The sequence below is a fragment of the Cydia strobilella genome, chromosome 18 (genome assembly GCF_947568885.1).
Source record: "Cydia strobilella chromosome 18, ilCydStro3.1, whole genome shotgun sequence".
Taxonomy (NCBI): Eukaryota; Metazoa; Arthropoda; class Insecta; order Lepidoptera; family Tortricidae; genus Cydia; species Cydia strobilella.
In genome coordinates, this window is record NC_086058.1 from 5,467,253 (window position 1) to 5,487,192 (window position 19,940).

The window sequence follows — 19,940 nt, forward strand, 5'->3', positions numbered from 1 at the left end:
TATTCTTCGAATGTAATTCTAAACATTATTTGCTCCACCAATAATGTCAGTCATTCTACTAACAAAAACAAAATCTATAAACTGCTGGACATAACTGAAAAAAAATGATTTGTTGCAGTGACAATCTCTAAATGGGCCCACTGACTATAAGTCCGCCGGACGATATTGGCCTGTCAGTTAGAACAAAAATTTGACAGTTCCGAACAACCGACAGGCCGATATCGTCCGGCGGACTGATAGTCAGTGGGTCCCTTCTATTTAAATAGTTATTGCACATAGAAAGATACAGTCGTCTTTATAACACCCACTTTGAAATATTTCTATAAAAATTAAATTCTAGAAACTTCAAGATCAGGATTGTCTCTTGCAAATTGTTCTTTCCTCGCTGGGTTGATGACCCTATTCCGTTGTCTCCGCTTCACCAGTATGTATATTACTCTGAAAAAAGCAGACGATAAGATCTAATAGTTGTTTTATTTATTTAATTTCTTAGCAATCTAACAACAATTGTGTCGCTTAACTTCAAACTCAGGTAAATCCATTCGACCCTCTCAGCAAATATCTACCCTAGTAGGCTAATTACCTTTTCTTATTACCATGATCGCATAGTCCTACAGATGGATTATCCCGAGCTTAAAGTTAAGCGACTCATTAAAAATCACATTCCAAATTAGGAATAGTAGAGGAACTTAAACAGATACCAGTGAATTATAGTGAACACAATCATGATATTATGATTATGACGGCCTTCTAGCCTCTTCGGTTGTGACCCTGCCTACAAAGCAGGAGGACCCGGTTCGAATCCCGGTAAGGGCATTTATTTGTGTGTGTATCACAAATATTTGTTTCCGAGTTATTGATGTTTCCTATGTATATAAATATTTATATATAACTATAGGTAGGTGTATTATCGTCGTCTAGAGCCTACTAAGGGATATTGAGCTTAATAAAGATTTCTACATACGTTACCAGGAAGGAGGAAAATCATGCGATTTGGAACCTTGGTAAAGCCACGACCTCATGTGGCCGTGACACTCACGAGGAAATGAGGAAGAAGAAGAACGGGTTAAATGACATTAGTTTAGGTTGCCTACCAGATGTAGAACAAAATTTTCATTGGCCTTAAGGAGCCCTCTCATTACTAGTCCGCCGGACGATATCACCCTGTCAGTTAGAATAAAAATTTGACGGTTCCGAACTGACAGGCCGATATCGTCCGGCGGACTGGTAATGGGTGGGCCCCCTTTAGTTTTTGTAGTCTAATGAACACCAATGGTCTTTAATGCGGTATTATGACCGTTTTTGCAGCACAAAGAGATTTCTATAGAAATTTCTATAGAAAAGCGTCAGTCCTGGTACTTACACAAATAGTCCGAGTGCGACGACCGTCACTGCCGCATCAAAAAGGTAAAATGCCCCAGGAAAGGTGTCCATGGAGTTGATATAGATAAGGCTGGAGGTAGGCATGTAGATGGACGGCGCGATGGCTTCTGTCACTCCTATTAGCGAGCTCAGTTTTGCTGTGGAAAAAGTAAATTACAAATATATTTATGCTGTGAAATGATCAGTCGGCTGTACACACTTGTTGAGAGCTTCTCGCCGAGTCTCGGCACCGCTCCGATCCAATCGGAGAAGCGCGAGACGAGACAAGGAAGAGCGAGACGAGATGGTGAGCAGCATGTACACACTCGTTCGCGGCCTGTCTCGGGGTCTCTTGACGAGTGTGTACAGCCCGCATCAAGGTGACGTTTAGATGTCAACTGCAGCTGCATAAGAGCCACCCCACACTAGCGTTTCTCGAGCATTGGCGTCTAGTCAACTCTATGGCTGCTGCTCGACGCAACGTTGGCGCAACTGGCTCCATCAAGGGCCTGACACTCTTTGATAGAGAAAGATAGTCTTAATGCGATTCCTATAAGAGGAAAGAGAAAATAGTGCCATGCTAAGTCTTTATCACCGACCGGGCATTTTTTTATGGTTGGGTTATGGCATCATGTGGGCATCATAGCAAGGAGGCTATGACGAAATACCGAAATTTATAAGAGTGAAAGAGAAAAGACATTGGACATGCAAACCGGATAAATTGCGTAGTATATTTATATGAATATTCTCTCTCTTACTTCGGTCCTTTGGTGGCGCGTCTATAACTACTTGTATATAGTATATACTATGTCTATGGGCTCCATAGAGTTGATTAGATGCCGACGCTCGGGGGACCCTAGTGTGGAGTGGCCTAAGGGCCACTAACAGTATGGTTGCAGCGTCGTTGTTGCCGTCGCTGTATCTGTCAATTTCCTCGATAAAATGAGTGACGGAAGGTCATCCTCGCGGTAGTAATGCGAAAGAGAACGTCGCTCATTTTATCAACGTCACCTTCACTGCTGTCGCTGACTTCGCGTTGTGATTATGGTTACCAGCCGTTAGGAAATTTCCTGACAAATTGGTAATTTTGGTCATTTGCCAGGACGGTGGTCGGAAAAAGGAAATGAATGTAAGAAAATGTCACAACGAATGGAATACCAATACCAACTAAATATTTGTATAGTACTTGAAAGCTAAAATTACCGTGTGGTTACTTTAATAGATTTTATGTACTTTTAGAATCGAACACCTAGCCGAAAAAATATTTCGATTTAGTACATAGGTAATTTAAAAAAAATACCAATGAACAATACGCCAACGGATAGCGATTAACGACTAATGAGATTCGGCAAAGCGATGTCGTTATAAGTATGTCAATGTTGTTACGTAATATTTCTGTGATGCACTGTTATGTCATGTTCCGTTAGATGAGTATTGCACTGCTGTCATAGAGCTAATGGTTATAGAGTGTCCAGTGTGAAAGAGAGTTGAAGGTCGAGTCCGTCTAAGCTAAGTTTGCACTGATACGGACATTTTTTTTAAACAAAGGATTTTTTTTATTGCTTCGGGACGGGAAGATTTGAACTTACGACCTTTAGGAACACGGTCCTATCGCGCTTAACAGTCTTAACCAACTGAGCTACTGAGGCTGTGCTGAGATTTTTCCTTTAAGAGTTCCCCGGCAAGATCGGCCGAATTTCACCTTCCTATACAGACGACAGTTTCGTTCTCACATACATAATTTGCCTTTGACATGAGGTATATCTAGGTCTGTAATTAGTTTGTATAGCTCTAGTGTATAAAACAAACGAAATAGATCAAAAACAATTTTTGTATGAACAACTTAAATTCACTGTATTTATTTACTATGATATCTAAAGCTACATAAAATAATTACAGACCTAGATATACTTTATCCCATTGTAAGTACAAAGTTTCAGAACAATCTAGCTAGTCGTTTAAAAACGAGAGCGTAACTACGTTTGTATGGAGAACTGAGCCTGCCGGGGACCCTTAATTTAAAACTTTGCATGCTTTGATACGAAGTTAATTATTTTCGCCATATTTTGTCTCTTTCTTTTATGTTGCTTTCCTTTTGTCTGTTACCTTCCGTGATTCTCACCTGATGGTCTCATCGGAAGATCAGCGCTGGAAGTCGCGAGCAGTATGCTGAGATGGGGCCATTTCGTGACACTTTATTTTCACTATGTTCTTTTAATGTATGTCTATTGTGTCTGTACATATTATTTTGATTGATCTACATTTCTCAACTGTAAATAAATTGTCACAAAAACACAACAATGGCTACGCGTTACTTGCGTTATTTGAATTAGATAATACCTAAATGTAAATATTAACAACATGATGACTAGTCAGAGAAGCAATCTATGTTTCTTTTTAGGGTTCCGTACCCAAAGGGTAAAAACCGGTCAAGTGCGAGTCAGACTCGCGCACGAAGGGTTCCGTACCATTACGCTCAAAAACGGCAAAAAATCAGTTTTGTTGTATGGAAGCCCCACTTAAATATTTATTTTATTTTGTTTCTAGTATTTGTTGTTATAGCGGCAGCAGAAATACATCATCTGTGAAAATTACAACTGTCTAGCTATCACGGTTCATGAAATACAGCCTGGTGACAGACAGACGGACAGCGGACTAGTCTTAGTAATAGGGTCCCGTTTTTACCCTTTAGGTACGGAACCCTAAAAACGAGACCCTATTACAAAGACTCCGCTGTCTGTCACGAGGCTGTATCTCATGAACCGTGATAGCTAGACAGTTGTAATTTTCACAGATGATGTGTTTCTGCTGCCGCTATAACAACAAATACTAAAAAGTACGGAACACTCGGTGGGCGAATCCGATTCGCACTTGTTTAAGTTTTTTACTTCCCAAGACATGGACGACATTGTCGAGACGGGAGCCCAGTAGATGTAGGTACAATAGCGAATATAAATCATTCAGCTATCCTGCTCATTCCTGCCAATGCACTTATAACGCTGTCTCGCTTTAACTTATTAACTCCCTGACTACTCCGCGCTTTTAGTGGCAATCGACCGTATAGCGGTCAGAACACAAGAACTGAAGATATTGAACACGGGCATAGAGTAGCACCACTCCCTCGTAGGCGACAAAGCGAACACGAAGCATGAAGCTATCCTGCTCACTCCTGCCAAGCCACCTATAATGCTATCTCGCTTTAACTTACCAACTTCCTGACCAGGCACGCTTTTAGTAGCGATGGACCGTATGGCGGTCAGACCACAAGAACTGAAGATGTTGAACACGGGGGCAGAGTAGTACCACTGCCTCGTAGGCGCGAAAGCGAAAACGAAACATGCGGCTATCCTGCTCACTCCTGCCAGGCTGCCTATAATGCTGTCCTCTACTTGGAATTTTTTGCTGAGAACTGATATGCAGAAGAACGTACCTGAAAAAGACAATATAGAAAATTGGTCATTGTTCGCAATCATTCAGTGTAACCAAAAAGAATTAAGTAGACATAGAGTGCTCACTCCATACATCAGTTTTGTTATCAAAAAGACTATTATTTTCGTAGTTGACATCTAGCGTCAAATAGCGGAATTATCAGTACTGACTCGACACTACTAGATGTCACTTGTGTCGCGACTGAAGAAAAGTGTATTGCTAAACAATTTACAACTAATATTATAAGCAGAAGGACTGGAAAATGGAGTTCCGGTTAATCCGGTTATAATATTAGCTGAAAATCGTTATTACTTTCCGTTCGTTGCGACATCTATTTTCGAGTAGCAGTACTGATAATTCCTCTACTACGAAAATAATAGATAGATAGATAGATAGATTTCTATTCGTTATTACCAAAGATAGATATAACTCCGTAATAGATGGACACAGTCTAAGGAAAAAACGTGCCTCGAAAATCAAGAAAATTTGATTCTCGTTCAGAGGGCGCTACTAGTTTTGGCCTACAGTCGTATAGATAGCGTTGACGGTTTCGTTTGTTATTTAACAATTTTAAAGCATATCAGTGAAAGAACATGGGTCAAAATCATAAAAATAATTAATGCAAATAAAAAAAGTCATTTATCTATATTTAAATACATTCTATCGTATTTTTATAAATCTTCATTTTTAGTTTTAAAGTGTGTCGACAGATGGCAGTGAATTTACTGGGGTTACAAAATTTACTATGACAGTACCGCTCTAGTATAAGTTACTCTATGGTATTACTCATACACTGTCAATTACATAATAAAAATGGTCTTTTGGGTAACAAAACTGATGTATCGAGTGGGTATTCTATGTCTACTTAATTCTCTTTGAATGGTGTAACTTTAATTATTTACACGTTTTGCATTAGATACGTGCTTTGCAGTCCAGATACTATTAATACTGTTCCTTCCTTCATTCCAATTCCCATTCCAATTTATTCCAAACATTATAAATATTGTCAACATAGATGTAAATAATATTGTCAATGGTAATTCCAGAAGGTGGCTTTCGGGAGGTATTTTATATTTCGTTTTTATATACCTATTTTAAGTGTTGTTTAAAATATTTACTTGTTGTAACTATGTATTAATAAATAGTAATGTCATTATTTCAATGTAATGAGTAATTATTTAAATGTAAAATAATATATATGCGTTATTGATATAAATGCGTTAATTTTAATTTATGTACCTAGTTATAGTTTAGTTTTAACTGGTTTTAAGAAATACTTGCTGTGCCCTAACAGGGTTCATGTGTGAACGTACCCTAATGTAACATCTGTTTTGTACCACATGATAATAAGCAATAAATTATGAATTATTTACGTTTAATTTCGACATGGTTAAGGTCAAGACTAGGTTGATAATGTTGATATGGTATTCGTATGCATCGATAATATAATTATATTTTTATGAATGAAAGAATAGTACATTTCGATGCTAGTGCGGAAAGCATGTCATTACTTCACGAGTACTGAGATATCTTGCCACGAGCCTACGGCTCGTGGCAAGACTCGGGACGAGTGAAGAATTACATTTCCACACGTGTATCGAACGACGTTTTTTAATACAGTTGCGAAAAAATAAGAAAAGCAACAAGTAAGGAATGGAATTCGAAACTTTTATATTATTAATTCTGTGACATCATTGACATTGACATTATGAAGATGTGTTTTTCTAGCTTTTATTCGATTAGAATAGATTTTGTTATTATTATTGAACCCACTTTAATGAAAGTTTTTTTTTAAAGCATGTTCATGGCATGTTCTATAAGACAGAAACAATTGTAAATATTAAAACATTGTAAGTACTATTATTACCTAAATATCGTTATTTACGATTATTTATAAAAACAATATCGAATGTTGCCTTTGGAAACTTAAAACTTAAAACATTCTTGCAGTAAGAAAATATGCCTCTTCTTTGACAGGCGTTCCGTTCCATTCAGAGGACTTATTAAGAACGGTTTTTTAACATTAAAAAATAAACGTGTTATAATACTTATAATGATAAAGAGGTAAGTAATAAAATATGAAATATGCATATTTTTCGTATTCTTACATTAAAAGTAGGTTTTTATGTTGATTACGACGTTTAAATGAAACTACAAGATATATACAGTGGTACTACGTAAACGAAATTAATAACTAGCTTAAATCTAAAATAGGTCCTTGAGGCATTGTACCAAGGATGCTGGCGGCATTTCCCCGCTGTATCGCAATGCTGATACGTTGTGCGAGAAAGCCGCCAGCTCCTCGGTCACCAGTTACGTCAACCAGACGCTTCGCGATTTCTGCAAACAACTTATGCGCGCTGGGACCCCATGGACCTAGAGTTTCAACTCCCAATGAAACTAATATTAACACTCATCAATAAGTAGTCATGAATTGGAACAAGTAAAAATTTTAAAAAATTGGAAAAGTAAAAAGCACTAGTTCACGAAAACCAACTTTTCGCGCGCTAAACAGCCACGAAAAGTAGCACTTTTTGAGCAATTGTATTAAAAAAACAGTTTCAAAACAACTGATAACAATGCGTACGAACGTCACGTTTCGTGTCGTTTTATTTACCATTGTACATAGTTTACTAGTTTCAAAAGATTATTTTAACGAATAAAATTTGTTTTATTATTTTACATAGGTAATTCATTTAGCAGGCAAATTTGGTTTCCTTTAATGTTTGCTTTTATTATTTGGCGATCATATTCGTCGCTAGCGAATGGCTAGCTAATCTAGCGATGCCAGTGATAGATTGTCATATTTTGCTGTAGCGTAGGTACCTAATAAGATGCATGGCATTGTTGTATATAGAGACCGAGCTTACATACAAAAACTCAAAAATGCGCGTTTTTCCAGAGATAAGACCTAGCTAAATCGTTTTTTCGCCCCCGAAAACCCACATACAGCAAATTTCATCGAAATCGTTAGAGCCGTTTCCGAGATCACCGAAATATATATATATATATATATATATATAGGTATACAAGAATTGCTCGTTTCAAGGTATATATACATATCTAGGAGACCTAGCTTTGGTCGGAAAACATACAAAAAAAACAAAAATGCGCGTAAATATATACAAGAATTGCTCGTTTCAAGGTATATATACATATCTAGGAGACCTAGCTTTGGTCGGAAAACATACAAAAAAAACAAAAATGCGCGTAAATATATACAAGAATTGCTCGTTTCAAGGTATATATACATATCTAGGAGACCTAGCTTTGGTCGGAAAACATACAAAAAAAACAAAAATGCGCGTAAATATATACAAGAATTGCTCGTTTCAAGGTATATATACATATCTAGGAGACCTAGCTTTGGTCGGAAAACATACAAAAAAAACAAAAATGCGCGTAAATATATACAAGAATTGCTCGTTTCAAGGTATAAGATTATTATTGAATGTGACAGATTTGCTCAGTCGATCATCAACAATCTTACTCATATTTTTGTAGGTTTTATTTCATTTTAATCACAGATATATTATCTGTGTTGCTTTCTATATAACACTGTTTAGGTAATTTATTTTATTAAATAAAAATAAAATGCATATGCATGATATGCATTTCTAAAAACTAATTATGTATTTGCGGCACTTGCGATTGAAACTTTCGGTCCTTGGTCGTCGGACACCAGAAAACTAGTAAAAGAAATTTCTACCAAACTAGTCTGGGTGTCTGGCGACCTACGAGCTGGCGCATTTTTTGCGCAGAAGCTCAGCCTCACTGTGCAGAGGGGGAACGCGGCCAGTGTCCTGGGAACAATGCCTCAGGCTAATTTAGGTTTAGATTTAGTTTAATCACTGTTTAAATGTGCATAATAATATATTTTTAATTAATAAATATTTGATTATTTGCCAAAACATGTATAACATTTTACTATGACCTAGGCTAGACATATTATAGACAAATAAATATGCCTCTATAATATGTAAAATAATAAGACCGTGGTAGATAGTAATTTAGTGATTTCTTAGACTGCATACTGTAAATATACGTACCTATGTAAAAGTAAGTATAAGAGATTGGCATTTACTTTTGGGGCATTGTTCTATTTGCAACTATTGATAGCCATGTGAAAACTGTCGCTTATTGCACACGGTCTGTCCGTCCGATCTTTAAAACTTTTTTAAAGCAATGTCCAAAAGAGAATCTACGATTACAGAACGATCCAATTTGGCAAAGGTAATAAAAGTTTTAATCAAAGGATCGAGCGTAAAGATTGCGGTGGGGCACTGAAATTTCTTCTGGGAAAGTTTTTTTTTAAGTTTATTGCTCCGCTGAAAGTATCGAGCGTAACAAAATTAAAGAGCCGGTGAAGTTCAAGAAATTTGCAAAGAAGATTATGAAAATTTCTAGTGTCTTCACCGTGAATATCGTGAAGAAAATAGGCCTACTCAAATGTTTTATTGCTTTCTTTTTTAACATGCACATGGGACGTGTAAAATGTAAAGGTGACTTGATGGACATTTTGTACACGATGTCAAAAACCAAAACAATCTTTTGACAAGATTGTCTTGGTTTTTGACCTTTATAGAAATAGTTTCCAATGCCAATGATGCCAATTCTGGAGTCGCTTTAGTAAGTACTTAAGTAACACTGTATTGTACGAAACAAGGATAGGTAATCATCATCATCATCATATCAGCCCTTTATCGCCCACTGCTGAGCATATGCCTCTCTTCCAGTACGCCACTTGTCCCGGTCCTGAGCTAATCTCATCCAGAAGTGACCCGCAATCTTCCGGATGTCGTCCACCCAATGAGCCGACATAGCCGAGGATAGGTAATATACATTAGTAAGTACAAAGGCTTTAGTGGATTGTCTCAGCAATTGTTCTTGTATGTTTAAGGTTAGTGGACGCTACCGGTGACCGACCGGCTACGGCTACGGCTACTCTCTCAACGCATTTTGAAACTGCAATACGGAGGGGAAATGCTGCCAGTATCTTTAGTATGTACGAGTAGCTGCGGGCCGACAACATATTTAAATGTGATTACTTAATATAAGTTACTAATTTTTCAATATAACTTTTAGTGTTTAGCAATAATTACTTTTTTATCTTAAACTTCCAACGTAAAAATCGAACAATTGATATTATCACAGAACTACTTATGTAAGTATACATTGCCATTAAGTTTCTTTGATTTCGAGTTGCATGCGTAGTAAACATTCCATAAGATCAGATGATAAAAATGCCATAAGTTTACGAAAACACTATAATGATAAGGAAATGGCGTCATATTTAAAGATTGATGCAAAAATAATCTCCAATCGAATGCACTGTCATTGTCACTGTTGCTTCTACGAGTTATTATCATCTTCCTTGACCTGCCGCAGCACGGCTCAGTCAATCAGTAAACAAATCGTAGGCGTAATTTTGTAGGTATTTTAATCCCGAGATGCGAGTATTATTTCATCTTATTTAACGCCTTAATAAATAAAAAATAGAATTTATAGGAAAAATAATCTAGTGAGATTCATATCATATTAATTCTACACGAGAACAGGACAGGTGATGCAGCACGCAGCAAAAAACTGTGGTATCGCGGAATAGTTATTTACGATACAAGTGCGGAAAAGAGGAAATTCTAAACGAGTGGCGATAAATTAAAACACGACCGCAGGGAGTGTTTTAAATCGACACGAGTTGCGAATTACCTATTCGCACGTGTATCGTACAACGTTTTACAGTACACATGGCCCTTTAAACTTTCGATATATGCACGAAAAGTGCTCTTTTACGCACTAGTGCGAGAAACTAGCACCATATGTACTGTAAATAATATTTAACTTTCTAGCCTTTTTTGCCGGACAATAAATTATTTTTGATTGATTTATTTATTATTACCGCCCACCATTCTACCAACAGAGGTAAGTAAGTAAGTAAGTAAGTAAGTAAATATTCTTTATTGCACCAAAATTATACATTTTACATACATGTAAAACTACAAAGAAATATTTAAAGAAAAAATAGAACCAGGTAACAACAGGCGGTCTTATCGCTAAAAAGCGATCTCTTCCAGACAACCTTTGGGTAGCAGGAAATGTAGAACTCATACAAAAGTCAACAGGTAGTGCAAAGAGCTAAATATGGAGACTATTAAACACAAACACACATACTACAATTACTACTTATACATATAAGTATTAAAACGAAACCTAACACACAAATAAATATACAATACAATATATATATATATAATATATATTTATACAAGCATATATACAATATATAAAATGGCAACTTAAGGCAGAGATAGAAAGTATAGTTTTAGCTGATTTTTGAATATGGGGAGAGATTTAGCTAATCTTAATTCTACTGGTAAAGCATTCCACAGCCGAACAGCCCTGAAGGTAAAAGAGCTATTATAAAATTTAGAAGTAGATGAGGGAGAAGCAAGAATATGAGTCTGAGAACATCTGATAGAAGAGAGATACTTGAAACGCTCTTTGAGATAAGGTGGTGTAGCGGGGTTAAAGAGAATGCCATAGAGAAGGGCGAGAACATGAGAGTCACGGCGAAGACGAATAGGAAGCCACTTGAGCTGAGAACGGAACTGTGACACATGGTCAAATTTGCGCAGACCAAATATAAACCTTATACCGAGATTCTGGAGGCGCTCGAGCTTATTCAGCTGGTCCTCCGTAAGGTCCAGATAGCAAATGTCGGCATAATCTAATATGGGCAATAAGAGGGATTGAGCTAGCGCAATCTTAGTGGCGTAAGGCAAGAAATTACGGAGTCTGCGGAGTGATGCAGTTGCAGCAAACATTTTCCTGCTAACCTCATTCACCTGAGGTACCCAAGAGAGACTCTGGTCCATCATGACACCGAGATTCTTTACCTGGAGAGAGTAGGGAATCTGAATACCGTCAAACACAATGGCAGGTAGAGAACCTAAATCAATCCGGGCAGTGAGCTTTGAGCTACCTATGACTATAACCTGAGTTTTAGTAGGGTTAACCTTGAGACCGTAACGTTTACTCCAATTTAAAATACTCTCCAAGTCAGTGTTCATGGCGCAGATAGTCTGTGATAGATCGGTAACAGAGCCCTGAGAGTAGATTTGAAGGTCGTCAGCGTAAAGGTGGTAGGAGGACAAAATATTGGAAGTGATAGAGTTTATGAAGATAGAAAAAAGAAGAGGAGACAACACGCCGCCCTGTGGGACACCAGCAAGCGTGTTGCACCACGAAGATCGATAGGAATCCGCCTTTATACGCTGCCGACGCCCTACTAAGTAACTGTGAAACCAGTCAACTACCGCAGGAGATACATTAAGTGAACGCAATATGCCTAACAAGATGTCGAAGTCAACCGTGTTGAAAGCATTACTGAAATCCAGAAGCGATAATACCGTGATCTTACGATTATCCATACCGGCCCGGATATCGTCAGTAATTTTTACAAGAGCAGTAGTTGTGCTGTGGCCTGTACGGAATCCGGATTGGTATGGGTTCATGAGCGCGTGTCTGTTCAAAAAAGAAGTAAGTTGCTGATGTACTAGACGCTCTAGAACTTTAGAGAGGAAAGGAAGAATGGAAATAGGACGGTAGTCTGAGAAGGCGGAGGGACTGGATTTTTTAGGCAAAGGAATGACGTCGGCATCTTTCCAAAGCGACGGGAAAACATTAGAAGAAATGGAGCTATTGAGGATACAGGTGATAATAGGAGCTATGAGGTCAATGAGGGGAAGGATCATGTTTCGGCTCAGATTATCGACTCCAACGGCATTAGACGAGATGGCTAATACGTTCTTCTTAACGTCACTGTCAGTAAATTGAGCAAGAGAGAAAGGGGGATAGTCAGGAGTTGGGATATTTGAAAGAAAGTTATAGTTATTAAGTATATCGGCATTTTCACTTCTCATGTTATAAAAGTTCATCTTTATGTTATGCGTAGGCGACATAAAGTGGTTTTTATGCTCTAGTGCATAAAGTAAAATCTTCGTCGAAGACCAGGGCAATCGGTCCAACAGCCACACGAACAACTTTAACTTCATAGAATGGTGCGTTATGTGTTTGTTGTACAATCTACTATTTGATTGTGGTGGTATTTCCCTCATAAAATATATCCTTCACGGCTTTACGTAGGGAGGCGCCAATGATGGTATTGATCACCGCATTAAGGTAAGATTTTGTATACCAGAGCGCCCTAGGTAAATCTAAATACGTAGGGGCACCTTTGAGGACATTAAATTGCTTGCATGACATTTTCACAGCGGTGCAAGGCGAATGACGTCACTCACGTATCATTAAAATTAAAACCTTTTTTGCCTATTGCAGCAATCGTAAATGCACTATAAATAGTATTTAATTTAACTCACCTACTAGTCCCAAGACGATGTTTATGGTACCATAAATGCTGTATTCCACCTCCGTGAGATTAAATCTTCGTATTGCATACAGATAGGCCACTTGTGAGTCACCTGTAAAAAAGAAATAACCTTCAGAAAATGGTCTTAAGACATGAATCAAACGGTACGATTATGTTCTTGAGAAACATTTTCAAATAGAGAGGCGTATTGGATAGGTCACGGCTGTTTCGTTTGTTATCCGAGTTTTATTTATCTACTTAGTTATCAATGTAACGCGTGAATACTTTATAAATGTTTACGTAATATGTCGAGCGATATTCCAATTTTGACATTTTTATAATTTTAGGATAAACAGTTTAGAAGTTATTCAAGAAAATAGGCAAAAAATGACAATTCTCCCCTTTATCTCCGAAACTACTGGGTCTAAAATTTTGAAAAAAAATACACAAAATAGATCTTTATCTATAGATTACAGGACAACCTATTAGAAATGTGCAGTCAAGCGTGAGGGTTCCGTACATTATACAATTTAAACAATGTATTTTTTATGTGAAACGCGAGTGAAAGGTAAATTGCAGTTTACGACGTATTAAAAAAAAACTACTTGATCTCGTTCAAACCAATTTTCGGTGGAAGTTTGCATGGTGATGTACATCATATATTTTTTTTTAGTTTTATCATTCTCTTATTTTAGAAGTTACAGGGGGGGGGACATACATTTTAATCATAATCATAATCATTTACCACGTTGGAAGTGTCTCTCGCGCAATCTATTCAGTTTAGAAAAAAATGATATTAGAAACCTTAATATCATTTTTGAAGACCTATCCATACCCCACACGTATGGTTTGATGAAAAAAAATTTTGAGTTTCAGTTCTAAGTATGGGGAACCCCCAAAAGATTTTTTTTTCTATTTTTGTGTGAAAATCTTCATGCGGTTCACAGAATACATCTACTTACCAAGTTTCATCAGTATAGTTCTTATAGTTTCGGAAAAAAGTGGCTGTGACCTACGGACGGACAGACAGACAGACATAACGAAACCATAAGGGTTCCGTTTTTTGCCATTTGGCTACGGAACCCTAAAAATACATTGTTTAAATTGTGTAATGTACGGAACCCTTATGGAACGCGAGTCCGACTCGCACTTGGCCGGTTTTTTTTTTCTTTATACATTATAAAGTTAGTTAGTCATCGTTGTACAGCCTTTCAATCGATAAGTTCATGTCTTCTTTGATACGATTTTCTAATAGTTATTTACGATACAAGTGCGAAAAATAGGAAATTCGCAACGATTGGCGAATTTTAAAACACGACCGAAGAGAGTTTTAAATCGACACGAGTTGCGAATTAACGTAGGTATAAAAAAAATAATCTACTAATTACCGTCATTCAGTTATCACCCTCGAAAGTATAACTATCTTTACTTGCAATCTCCTTATCAGACTTTTACGCAATTTTCCACGTGTTGTTTTTATGCAATACTCGTTCAAGTGCATCTTTGTCATCTAAAACTGCAGTAGATATTCAAGATAAAGGTATGTTTGATATACAAAACTAACTCTGATAAGTTTGGAATATTTGCACTGAATTTGCATTTGTATTATATTCCAGAATCTGTGTACAAAATTTTTGTGCATGGTTCTGCTATTATAAGCCATGCACTGTTGTCAATAGGGGAAGGAATCAGGAGAAAGCAGCTGAAGCTATAAGGACATTAGATCATACCCATTGCTACATACGCGAAAAATGTCCAGGAAGGTCACAAATAGCGATATTCTGAACAGGCTTTTTCTAAGCTCTGATCCATCGATAACAGAGCTTAGGGAGCCTAGAAAGAAAAAAAAAGTCTAGTCCAAAGCTGTTTTAAAATTGCTTAGTTTTAAGCGTTAAGTGGATTTATTCTACCATTAATTTAATTTTTGCATGTTCGTCGCTATTATGCAATATATGTATATGTTTTATACACGGTGGCTAAAAAATAAGTGCATTTCCGTTGCCAGGGAGGTTTCGCGATTGTACTGAGAAACTTTTATTATGGGACCAACCCCGAAATCGAGAAAAATTTTTTGGCTGTTTCAGACATTTTGGCTGGTCCATTTTCTATGGAGGGTAAAAAATTTTTTCGCGGTTTCTTAGTTGGTACCATAATATAAGTTTCTCAGTAAAATGGATCTTGTTATCTAAATAAATAAACGTTTTATTATTATATAATCCCAAAACCTCCCTGGCAACGGGAATTCATTTATTTTTTAGCCACCCTGTATATGTAAATAACAGTTTTTTATTAAATACATGCTATGGTTATCTTGAAACAATGGTTTCAATGTAAAATTTCTAAATTTTGAACCATTTTTGATTTTTGTCGCACCTTTGTATGACGCTTGCTGCGTGACCCTAATTGGATACGAGATTGAAAAGCTTGAACGATTTCGTAAACCTTAAAACATTTATAAAATTTATATTTTCATAAAATATATGCCTCTTTTTGTTGTATGATCTCTAACTGGCCTTATGTAAGGTCAGTTAGAGATCAGTGTTGCCTTTGTAGGTACATTCTCGTAAATTGACAGCAAACCGAAACAATGCACTTGAGATTATATTTTCATAAAAGATATGCCTCTTTTTGTTGTATGATCTCTAAATGACCTTATGTAAGGTCAGTTATCAGCGTTGCCTTAGTAGGTACATTCTCGTAAATTGACAGCAAACCGAGAACAATGCACATAAGATAAAAAGATAAAACATATTTTTATTGCACAGAAAGCATAAAGATGTAGCATCTGTTTAAGTTTCTGATAAGAGTTTGTGCATACATGACTTGACATTCGGAGATTCCAGGAGGAGTCTCCGCACTAGGCTAGGTTGGTATTGCGACATCGGTGTTACTGACGTCACAGGCCTCCATAGGCTACGGTAATGTGTTAGTTTGCCACCAACATTGTCGCACCTGTCACCGTGGTGAAATAGGGGCCAGTTATACATTTGTATGTCATGCAAGTTAACTAGAAAGGGAAGATATTTAACATTTGAGGAAAAATCTTAAAGAAGGTTGTCATAAACAAATCAAGAGTTCGTCTGCCTCTAACGCAGCGTCTTACGTAAGCGAACAACTCGCGAACGCGAAGCGAAGCGGCGCGGCGCGACGCGGCGGGCCCACGGCGTTCGTGTTCGCAACGAGATCGCCCACGTAGGACACTGCTATAGGTATCAAAGGATTGTCTTCGGTTACCGCGATAGTTACTCATGAAATAAAACTATGAAAACGTCACCCGTTGACCACGAACACTGTAAAGGGTTCGAAACGTCGGGATGTATTATAAATTCAATATACGCGATATAATCCGTTTTCATAGTTTTATTCCATATCAAACGATTGATTCACCCCGCGCCGCATCGCTTCTCTTCGCGTTCGCGTGTTGTTCGCCTACATAGTACGCTGCGTAAGACCGGAGCCCAGCAACGCCACCGAAGTCGGTAAGTGATCGGCGCTTATTCTTATTCTTATTAATAATATTGATTTACTTAATCTATTGCAATATAAATAATGATAAGTAAGATAATTTCATGTTAGAAAACCTATATCAGGAAACGAGAGTTGTCTATAAAAGGTAAAGCACGACACATGTACACTTATGGACAAATTAGAGGAACGCAAAAAAATAAAATAAATAACTAATTTTGAAATTACCATTGCTGTAATCCAGTAATTAAACCTATTTTTTGAGTTCCTCTAAATTTGTCCATGAGTTTACAGTTGACAAAGTACTATGGCCTCTTAAGGCCCATCATACAAAATAATACCAGTTCAATTTAAAATAAATAATAAAGGATACACAACCGCTTTTGTTTTAAAAACTAAAAACTCAAAAGAAATGGAACTCTATTCCAATTGCAAGTGATTTAAATTACATTGTAGTAATTATATAGTACTACGGGTAGAACTGTAGGCCTTACGAGGATAAAATGATAACCAAGTTATATTACAAGTTACTGTGACAAAGTACTAAAAGTGTACAGTGACTTAGACCGATTATTCTAGCAGTAACACACTTGAATGACCAATTGTAGGCCTTATCTCGTAGCAACATGGTTTAGGCAAGATCAGTCAACGATGGTATGTTCATCACCGTCATAATGACAGGTATCTCAGGTATCAACAATTCAGGATCCTATAACTATCTGAGCAGTTCAAAGTCAGTTCGTCAACATCAATAATGTCCTTAGGACTGATGTCACATAGGTGATGTTTATTTTAAACGCCCCATAATGTATTCTACCCACCTGTATAAATACAATATTGGCAGGTATGCAACAGTGACACATATGTGACATATGCCATAATACTCGAAAGATTAATTAAGTAAATTATTGATAAATGATGACGAGTAGAAGTTCTAGCTCTATCACAAGACAAGCACGATGGTATATCATAATAATGAAATATGTAAAGCCTGAAAAGGAATATATGATCACGCGCCATGTTGCGGAATTTCACTGGAACTAATTTTTTCATACTATAGAATAGAATAGAATAGAATAGAATAGAAGATGCTTTATTCAGAAACGCTTAATTTAAACTTAACTAATGACGCTGACATAGATTGCTGGTTATAAAGCGTTCCTGAAATGGTCTCCACTCAGACGTTGTGGTTGGTCTTCATGTCAAGGAACCTTTGAGGTCCCCGACGCTGGTCTTCCGTGAAAACCTATACTATAACCTTAACCTATACTGAACTGTCACCCTATACATGCACAACAACAGCGCCCTCTTGACAATGATCATATATTACTGGTCAGGCTTTACGCTATTCTGGTTATTTAGTGGATTCAAAAAAAAATTAGGAAACAAATTATGTCAAAACGCTTAGTTTACGTAGATTAAACCACCAATTTTATCCAAAATTAAAGTCATATAATTTTTTAGCCAAATTCCCCGAATAGATTTATTTGGGAAATTTTAATATCATACTTCTATGCCAATTTTTATTTATTATTATTACCTTAGCGCGAAAAGACGACATCTTAGTGTTGTTTATACAAAGCTACTTAACCAAATTATTTTGCTCCATAAAATAAAATAAAACGATCATGGTAATCAAAATTTTCGAATTATCATGCTTAAGTACGTAGGTATTGTACGTACAGCTGAGCAACTTGTTCGCTAAAAAAATTTAGGAAAACTCGTATTTAAAATTCCTTGCTTTAACGGATTATTGAATTCACTTACCGTATAATGGGCCGACCATAATGATGTACAGTCCAAGGATCAGAAATATCTCCAAACGTCCTCCAGATGATCTCGGTTTAAACGCCACCATCAATGTACTAACAACAAGCCCCAATACTTCAGTTATTGCCTTTTTAAACTTGTTATCATTATTACAACCTTCACCCCTATCGTCTTCTGGAGAGACAACGTCCTCAAGTTTCAAAACACCATACAAAAAGGACCCACTGTGCAGCACAAGGAGCAGCGAAAATATGCCATAATACCCCAGAATTCTTAGTAACACTCCACTTAGCACAGTCCCTACTGGAGTCCCTAAGCTAATACAAATCGATACAAGCCCTAGACGGAAAGTCCTGCTCTCCACAGACGTCCTGTCTGCGATGAAACTGTACATGCCCATAAATATAATTATATAACTTCCAGTAAACGCTGCGGGAAGTGCTTCGATAAGCACCGTCGCCGTAAGAGATACTTCATGAAAATAATAAGTTGCCAAAAGCAGCCCGCTGTTAGCAATGATCTCTCCGATCATGGGAAATAATATACAAATCTTCCTTTTCTTGTTTTTATCACTCCATGCTCCAACAAAAAGCACCATTACCGCAGGAATAGCAGTCTGAAGCGGGAATTTCCAAGCAACCACTTGAGCTACTAATGTCTCAATATTTTTCATTTGTTCATCCAATCCTGTTACGTTCCGTTGCCTGATCCTGTCACAAATTTCAGTCCCATAATTTAAGTTGACTCTGCAAGATTTTTCCAAATGCATATTCTGTACGGCGAACGATGAGAGCGCTGTACAAAGCATGTAAGTAAATAAACATGGTTCAACTGTGACTTCTCTCCAGAAATTCTTAATATCCTTCAATATTCCTTTGGATTTTTCTGTCCATGTCCTCCTTAGGTTTCCTCCCGTGAGTACTGTTTTAGAGTTCGTAAGTTCGCCCCAGCGCATGTCGCTCATGTCGCCGGCCTTGTGGCATTCGAATTGGAAGTAAAAGTGAGAGTCGTTTAATATTTGGTTCACACACTTGATGTACTGATGGCGCGCCGCTGCGCGTATGACTACGGCGCGTTAATCCGTGTTCTTTTGAACTGTCGTTTCCGAAAAACCTGAGTTGTAAATTTAATGTAAGATTGAGCCGCGGTTACGAAAGCGTCGCGGGCGCTGCTGCATCCCTGACTCCGATAACGCGGTCTCTTACTGCTTATTTATTCACTACGTTACTCATCAACTTAAGTTTTTCTTGATAACGCTACGCGTAACTGCAATTATTTAAACACGCAACACAATATTGTTTCGTTCGTTACTTTTGCGTTTATCTCACTTTCATCTGGATGCCAAGACGAGCACAGCGAAGCACAAGGGCACACCTACCTTATCTCGAAGCGCTTCATCGTTTTTAGGGTTCCGTACCCAACACTTACACAGATTGACCTAGTCCAACAGTAGTAAGCTCAATAAGGCCTGTCAATAAGGCTCTAGACGACAATATATATAATTATAATATATTGTTATAAATACAGAAATATATATTTATATACA

At 37.3% G+C, this 19,940-nt stretch overlaps 1 protein-coding gene across 1 annotated transcript; it reads right to left on the bottom strand.

Annotated features, from left to right (window-relative positions):
- Nucleotides 1-312: 312 nt before the first annotated feature.
- On the bottom strand, nucleotides 313-19,702 carry LOC134749419 (proton-coupled folate transporter-like). Its single transcript, XM_063684342.1, has 5 exons — nucleotides 18,392-19,702; nucleotides 13,170-13,271; nucleotides 4,571-4,792; nucleotides 1,364-1,520; nucleotides 313-438 (listed from the first exon to the last, which is right to left on the bottom strand). The coding sequence occupies exons 1-5, from the start codon at nucleotides 19,356-19,358 to the stop codon at nucleotides 330-332; spliced, it is 1,557 nt and encodes a 518-aa protein (XP_063540412.1). The 5' UTR covers nucleotides 19,359-19,702; the 3' UTR covers nucleotides 313-329.
- Nucleotides 19,703-19,940: the final 238 nt, after the last annotated feature.